This window comes from Harmonia axyridis, chromosome X (genome assembly GCF_914767665.1).
Source record: "Harmonia axyridis chromosome X, icHarAxyr1.1, whole genome shotgun sequence".
NCBI classification, from domain to species: Eukaryota; Metazoa; Arthropoda; class Insecta; order Coleoptera; family Coccinellidae; genus Harmonia; species Harmonia axyridis.
This window is the reverse complement of record NC_059508.1, coordinates 19738554-19746047: the sequence shown is the minus strand read 5'-3', so window position 1 is coordinate 19746047 and position 7494 is coordinate 19738554. Positions and strand designations below refer to the sequence as shown.

The following is a 7494-nucleotide window of genomic DNA, read 5'->3' as shown; positions in this document are numbered from 1 at the left end:
AAGAAATTTTGATTATGATTTTGCAAAGAATGTCCAAAAACTATTAAATCATCTAAATATATAAAACATGAATCATAATTTAAGCCTGACATAGCTATTGTCATGAGTCTTGAAAATGCACTGGGACTCGTTTTTAAACCCATTCCTAATCTTTTCATTTGATATTGACCTCTTTCTGTAGTGAAAGCTGTATATGGTCTACTGTCGGGATGTAATTCTAATTGGTAATATCCTTGGGCTAAATCAAGATGAGAAAAATACATTGCTCCTGACAAAGAATCCAAGATTTCAGTTATGTTCGGTAAAGGAAATTTATCATCCTTAATTTGCTTATTCAATACCTAACCTATAATCTAAAACTACTCTGAATTTCTTAACTCCATTTTTATCCGGTTTCTTTGGTACAATCAATAATGGTGATGACCATTCTGATTTTGCTTCTTCTATGATTCCATCTTGCAACATTTTGTCGACTTGTTTATGAATCTCGCTTTTCTGTAAGTGTGGTAACCTGTATGGTTTTACATATACGGGTTGCGCTTCAGGTTTGAGTAAAATTTTTTGTCGATATAAATTAGTAACTGTTAGAGGGTCTCGTTCAAGATGAAAAACATCCGCATATTTAGCACAGATTTTCTGGATAGATGTTTTCTCTTCTTCATTCAATGACTTCATATTAACTGAATCCAACACTTCATCTACTCTTTCTACCGATATATAATTTCGACCATAATTTAGTACTTCGAAATTTGAAAGAATTTCAAGTTTTGGTTGAAAATTCTTGATTTTTATCTCTCTTTCATTCACGTTTAATATTCTGACTGGAATTTTATTTGCTTTAGGTTTTGCAATCGTACTTGCAATAATCACTCCATCGCTAATCTGTTCGTTCAAAATAACACAATCCTCTGTTTCATCGGTATAACAATAATGAATTATTTCGCATATGGGAGGTATAATAGTACAATATTCCACCTTTGATTTTAAGGGGACACTTATTTCATCGTTATCATTATGCAATGTTATTAAAAATTTTTCATAATCAATGATAGCTTTATATTTGTTCAAAAAATCTGAGCCTAGTATACCATGAATACTAAGATCAAATGATTTAAGCACAGAAAAATGGTGAGGAAATTTTGTATTACTTATAATCAATGAAATAGTTGCGGAACCCATGAGATGTGGATCCGGCAATACCTTGGATATTTATTTTTCCTGAAGTATCTATGTATTCTCCCTTCTGCAAATATTCTGAAAATATGCAGCTGCTGCTAGCACCAGTATCAATTAAAAAATTCAATTCATTTTTGCCATACTTGACCTCAACAAAGTTCAAAGCATTCATATTATAGTTTACGTTAGGAACGAAAAAACTTTTTATCGGCGTTTTGCATTTCTTCATCGTCCGATTTGGTCATATAAACTTGATGGGATCTCGAATTCCTATTATTCCTATTGTTATTGTAATTAGAGCGACAACCGCGACCTTCTTTCGTAGTATGATTCGGGTTGAATTTTTGCCTACGATTGTTATTTTCTGAATAGCGTCTACCTGACCTATATTTATTTTGATTGTGTGTGGAATTTCTCTGCCTGAAATGAAATAATTGAGGATTAGACGTTTGATAAGAAGTTTTCACTAACTCTTCCTCTTTGGCTGAAGCTACAGCATCCTTTAAATTTGGGTAGTTTCTCGCTTTTATAATAGTTCTTATCTCGGAATTCTTCAAACCATTGGCAAAAGTGTTTATCGCTATTTTTTCATTTACTTGCCTTAAAACATCTAAAGCTGCGCTATAATTATCAGCTTGTGAAATAGTTAGGTCTAAAGAGAGTTGTTCTACTAATTTAGCGAAATCCTCGATCGATTTACCTTCTTGCCTAACATTGTGTAACTGGGTAGAAAGCGCTGCAAGTGATTTTTTATATATATACAGTTATGTACAGTTTTAACATTTACAAATTTTTATATACAATTTTTACATGTCTGGGAAGGGGTTCCCGGGAGGGGGTGAGGGGATGCGTGGAGTCGCGTTTTTTGTTATTTGTTTTGTCAGTACGTTGGATTTACACTGGAATTCGTAGAAATCGCTAGACACTTTGTTTAGGTACTCGCGGATGGTTGGAATATCCGCGAGTTCATGCAGTTTGGATATCCTAGTGTAGTACGGCTTGCTCAAGACCAATCTTAGGATTTTATTTTGTAAGTTTTGAATGGGCCTTATTGGAAAGGGCCTAAGGTGACAAAATGCCGGCGCAGCGTATGTGACTACTGGCCGGATGTAGGTTTTGTAAATGAGCGATTGGTTCTTTTCATTCAGCATACTTTTACTGCACAATAGAGGATGCAGTATCTTTTTGATGGCGTATCCTTTATGGACTTGTGCTTTGATATGGCGGTGGAAATTTAGCCTTTCGTCCAATTCAATGCCCAGGTATTTGACGGAGCTTTTTGGTTCAATTTCCGTATTATTGATTCTTAATTTGTCTATGATTATTTTCTCATTCCGTCTTCTGCTAAACACGATCTGCTCTGCTTTGGTCTCATTCAGTTTTATTTTCCATCTGTCGAAGTAATTGATAAGTACTTCGAGATGGTTTTTCAGCTCGCGATTGGCGTCTTCAGCGCTGGATGAGTGGGCATAGGTATATGGCCGTGTCATCCGCGAAGAGGGCGATTTTTGTTTTGTTATGTTTCGGGATATCCTGGACGTAGATATTGAATAATCTAGGTCCAAGGACTGATCCCTGCACAATTCCTGCTTTTATGTTTTTGGGCGCGGATGTTTCATTCCCTACGCGTACTATGAAGTTTCTGTTGTTGAGATATGAGTTGATGGTTTTGATGAGGAATTTCGGGAATTTAAGTTCTATTAATTTGTAGGTCAGCCCCTCTATCCAAACTTTGTCGAACGCCTTTTCGATGTCGAGGAGGAGCATGACCGTGTGATTACGTCAACTACGATTCGGCAGATTTGCTGTGCGAGCTGTGTTTTTCCTTGAAGCCAAATTGATGGTCATCCCGAATTTTATTGTTTCTCATGACTTGTTTTATTTTTCCTAGCAGGATTTTCTCGGTCAGCTTGCTGAGGTTAGACAGTAGACTGATAGGGCGGTAGTTGCCGGGAGAAGTTGTGACTTTCCCGGCTTTGGGGATAGGGGTTACTACAGCTGTTTTCCAACAGCTAGGCCAGTGTTGAAATTTGAATATTGTGTTTATGATATAGTTCAGTTGAACTATGGCCTTTCTAGATAGGTTTCGGATCAGTCTATTGTCCACTTCGTCTTTTCCTGGCGCTTTGTTGAGTGGAAGCTTTTTGATTTCGTCCCGTATTTCCGATGGATTTGTTAGAAAGTGGTTTTCGGGCTTTACGAAGCGGTTCGAATTCATAAAGTCTTCCACTCTTTTCCGTATGTCTGCTTGTTCTGGACTATCGGTTTGGGATATGTGGTGAGCGGTTTCGAAGTTTTCCGCAAGTACGTCCGCTTTTTCTTTATCGGTGATGTATTTTGCGGAATTTTGGACCAAGATGGGAACTTGGGAGTATTTTTGAATGCTGGATTTAACTGTTTTCCAGAGATCTTTGTTATTTGAATTTAGCCTGGAGATTTTCTGTTCCCATCTTTCGTTTTGGAAAATTTTTATATGGTTTCGGATTTCGCGGGTGTATGAGTTTAACAGTGTTTTATCGACTTGTCTTTGGTGGGATTGCCACCTTTTTCTGATTTTATTCCTGAACTTGATCAAGTCGATAATATGAGCTGGTAGTTTTTCTGCTACTTCAGCTCTCGGTTTTTTTTAAATTGTTTTATCGCGGGCGTACTTGAGGGCCTTCGTAAACTTTTCAATTTCCCGTTCGATGTCGGAAGCAGTTTCGATTTTGTTGTCGATAGTTATTTTACTATCTAATATTGTACGAAATTTTGCCCAATCAGCGTTCGAATAGTCGTACACTGATTTTGTTGGGTTTCTTTCGGTGTTATGATTGACCGAGAAGATCACTGGATTATGATCGGACCCTAACTGACAACTCGCGTCCGGGATACTATTCAAGTTAATATTCTTAGTGAGTATTGAATCGATAGTACTCGGCGCTTTTCCATTGTCTGGAAAATGAGTATGTCCGTTAGGGATGTTCAAAATTACGTCATCATTAGCTTCAAGGAAACTGAATAGACGATTTCCATTGGTGTTTCTGCAGTTGCAGTTCCATTCTTCATGTTTAGCGTTTAGATCGCCTAGAACTATTACTTTGTTTTTCCTAGAAAATAGGAATCTTAGGCAGTTGGTACTGAATTTGCGACTGGGGCTATTATACACCGCCGTTATGATTAAGTTGCCATCAATCTGGACGCTAGCGTTCTCCATTGTGCAGTTAATGGTAGGCAAAATGGTGGATGCGATAACGTTCTTTACTAGTATAGCGATTCCGCCGAATCCAGAGTTGTCTTGTCTGTCTTGCCTATTGTCTGATATCCTTTAATGAAAAATTTGTGGTTGTTTTTCAGTTTTGTCTCGTTGATAGTCAGTATGTCTATTTGGTTCGAATTTAGAAAATTGGAGATCTCCAGGAATTTTTGGGAGACTCCATTCGCGTTCCAGGTCGCGATTTTTAATGTCTTAGTCATTTAAATTGAGGAAGAATTCCAGTATTACGTTTGTTGGCCATGCCACTTACCGGTTTTTGTTTGGCCTCTTGGGCCTTTCTCCTTTCTTCCCAGACATTCACGGCCGGGATTGGCGCTTCGTGGTAAACTTTGGGGGCGGCAGGGGCGGCGGTTTTGGCGTTCCTGGCCCTGCGGTTGCAGATATTCACATAAATCGCGCACTCGGTACTGTTTGCGGGGGGATTCCCGAAACAGTTCGCGCACTTTGCCGGCGTATTCATGGATTTTGGGCACTCGGGCGCAAGGGTCTGACGAGAACTGGCAATTTCAGCGTGGTATGGCCGTAAACGTAAAGGTAGCATTCCGATCTCGGCAGTCGCGACCCAGCAGTCGCTGCACGGCAGCCGCAGCCGTGGTCGCGGCATACCGCTCGTAGGGATTTACGTGCAACGCTTTCCGATACAAGCGACTCAGCAGCGCGGCTGGGGGGCGTGTCCTGCACGCGACCACGGCAGCACCGCCGAGCCGCTTCGAGAGCAGTACCTATAGCAGCGCTGCCCGCTCTTTACAATAGTAAACATGGCTTTGTTTACAGATGAAAATGACGAGGTTTTAATCGAATTAATATCTTAAAATCCGCCGCTTTTCGATTCCAAACTCGCAGCCTATAAGGACAATATTGTTCGTGAGAATATATGGGAGCATATTGCTACTAAACTCAATAAAACAAGTAAGTACCTACTTATATATATTATCATTGAAACATTGTTCATAAATAATATAAATACATATTAACCACAAATCAACCTTGCTGTGCGTCGTAGTCCATAGCTACTCTAGTTCATTCTATTTATCCATTGTTCTTGCCATGGCACTTTTCCTGCATCTGAGGTGAAATAATCTTTAAGAGCTTCTTTGATTTGAAATCCATCTATATTTTGAAACCCTCCTCTGCGAGCCAATGGAAACATATTCTCTATAGCTTCAGGTATTTTATTGTTGAAACGATAATATGGAATAACATTTTTTTCTAAATAAGCATCCCGTAGTAAATTGTGGAGGACGCATAAAGTAGTAATCAAGTCATCGCACATTTCTGGTTTAATTGCTATAGGTGAATACGGAACACTTGACTCAGAAGAGCAAAAGAATTCTCTGTGACTCGCCTTGCCCGGCAGATGCGGTAGTTGAATATTGCTTTATTACGATCGCCCCTGACATGGTTTTTGTAATAGGGTTTCATCATGTAGACATCTAATGCAAAGGCGTCGTCACCAATTAAATAATATGGTGCTAAGGTATCTGTCCCTGGTAGAGGTACTGGTTTAGGCACATTAAATTCACCCGAAAGTATTTTTTTCCCCATAGCCGACTTTTTAAATATACCGCTGTCTCCTTCCTTTCCATATGAACCCACATCAACAGCAATGAATTTATAGTTTGCATCTACAATAGCCAATAGTACAGTGGAATAGTAGTCTTTGTAATTAAAGAACATTGATCCACTGTTTTGCGGAGCTCTAATGCGTATATGCTTGCCATCAATTGCTCCAAAACAATTCGGGCAATTCCACCTATTCCAAAAATTTTCCCTTATTTGTTTTAATTGATTTTCCGTTGGCACAGGAAGGAAAATTGGTACTAAATTCTTTCGCAAACTTGCAACAACTTGCTGGACTATTCTGCTTATATAGCTTGCTGATATTCGATAATTGAACTCTAAAGATGCGTATGTTTCACCAGTTGCCATGAATCTGAAATTTTTAAACCTGGTTATTAAACCTTTATATTTGTACAACAGTATTCCTACAATAGATACAGCATGCATATGTGTAGTATCAGAAGCAGCATATATTACACCCAAACACTCTAGTCAATCACACAATCAAAAAGTTTATAATAGGCTTTTTGGACAGAAATATTTTTAGTATCAGCTTCAAATCGGTTTCAGACGATGACTGCAGAAAACGATGAAAATGCATCAGAGATTCCTATCAAAGAATCAAGCGCAAAAATAAACTACCGACTGGATCAGCAGCCGGCAGCAAACCAAAAAAATGGCCTTTGATTGAAAGACTCAGTTTTTTGGAAAAAGTTCCTACAGAAAGAAGCACTATATCAAATATTGAGTTAGCTAACGATGCCAATGATACTGAAAGTGAAGTACCACATGATGTTGAAAACGGTTTCAATAGAGAAAAAGAAGGTTTTGTGGAACCTGGTGATGAAATCGAAATGAACAGCGGAGGTGCAAGTGAAGCAGTAATGGTCAGTGCATCGACTAGTGCAATAGAGCAAAACATTTCAGAAACGGCTGATATGAAACAAAACAAAAAGAGTGGAAAATCTAGTCGGTGTGAATTCAAAAAAAAAAAAAGGAAAGTCAAAATAGTTCTTTGCAGATGGCTCTACTGCAATACTGGAAAGAGAGAGACGCTGAAAGGAGAGCCGACATTCAGACCTTGACACAACAGCACCAGCAGGAACCAGATGTGGATGGCATCGAATCATTTTGCACGCACGTTGGAACCATGTTGCGAAAACTTACTCCGGCCTTGAGAATCGAGGCCAAAAGTAAAGTTTTCAATCTCTTAGTAGATTATGAAGTAAAGAGCCTAAACCAGAATTCCAGTAATTCTTTTAGTAGTTCCCCGGCCGATCAAGGTTCCGAAATTTCATTTTTCATATTTCAAATACATATAATGTTTCACCAAGTACTTCTCAAGCATATTAAACTAAGAACAAATTTAAATTGTGCTTTATTTAGTCTGCAGTACTTCCTGAATTTCTCTTTCTTCAAATTGAAGTGTCGTTTCATTAGGATGTTGTAGCTACCTTCATCAACTCTAGATGTATATAATGAATCGATTTTTTTCCTCTTCT

General features: G+C 38.5%; 1 protein-coding gene and 1 long non-coding RNA gene across 2 annotated transcripts; one reads left to right on the top strand and one right to left on the bottom strand.

Moving 5' to 3' along the window:
• Positions 1 to 1361: 1361 nt before the first annotated feature.
• Positions 1362 to 4372, bottom strand: LOC123686597 (GATA zinc finger domain-containing protein 14-like). Its single transcript, XM_045626832.1, has 3 exons — positions 4033 to 4372; positions 1648 to 1912; positions 1362 to 1596 (listed from the first exon to the last, which is right to left on the bottom strand). Exons 1-3 carry the CDS (start codon positions 4370 to 4372, stop codon positions 1362 to 1364), a joined length of 840 nt encoding a protein of 279 aa, XP_045482788.1.
• Positions 4373 to 4924: 552 nt separating this feature from the next.
• On the top strand, positions 4925 to 7056 carry LOC123686319. The gene is made up of 2 exons (XR_006748441.1): positions 4925 to 5341; positions 6563 to 7056. It is a non-coding gene; the product is annotated as an uncharacterized LOC123686319 (long non-coding RNA).
• Positions 7057 to 7494: the final 438 nt, after the last annotated feature.

Coding starts and splice junctions, on each gene's coding strand:
- LOC123686597 (XM_045626832.1), bottom strand. CDS start 4,372: ATGGAGAACGCTAGCGTCCAGATTGATGGCAACTTAATCATAACGGCG. Junction 1,913..4,032: donor TAGTATCCCGGACGCGAGTT/GTCAGTTAGGGT, acceptor AATCACTTGCAG/CGCTTTCTACCCAGTTACAC. Junction 1,597..1,647: donor GCTTCAGCCAAAGAGGAAGA/GTTAGTGAAAAC, acceptor ATTTCATTTCAG/GCAGAGAAATTCCACACACA.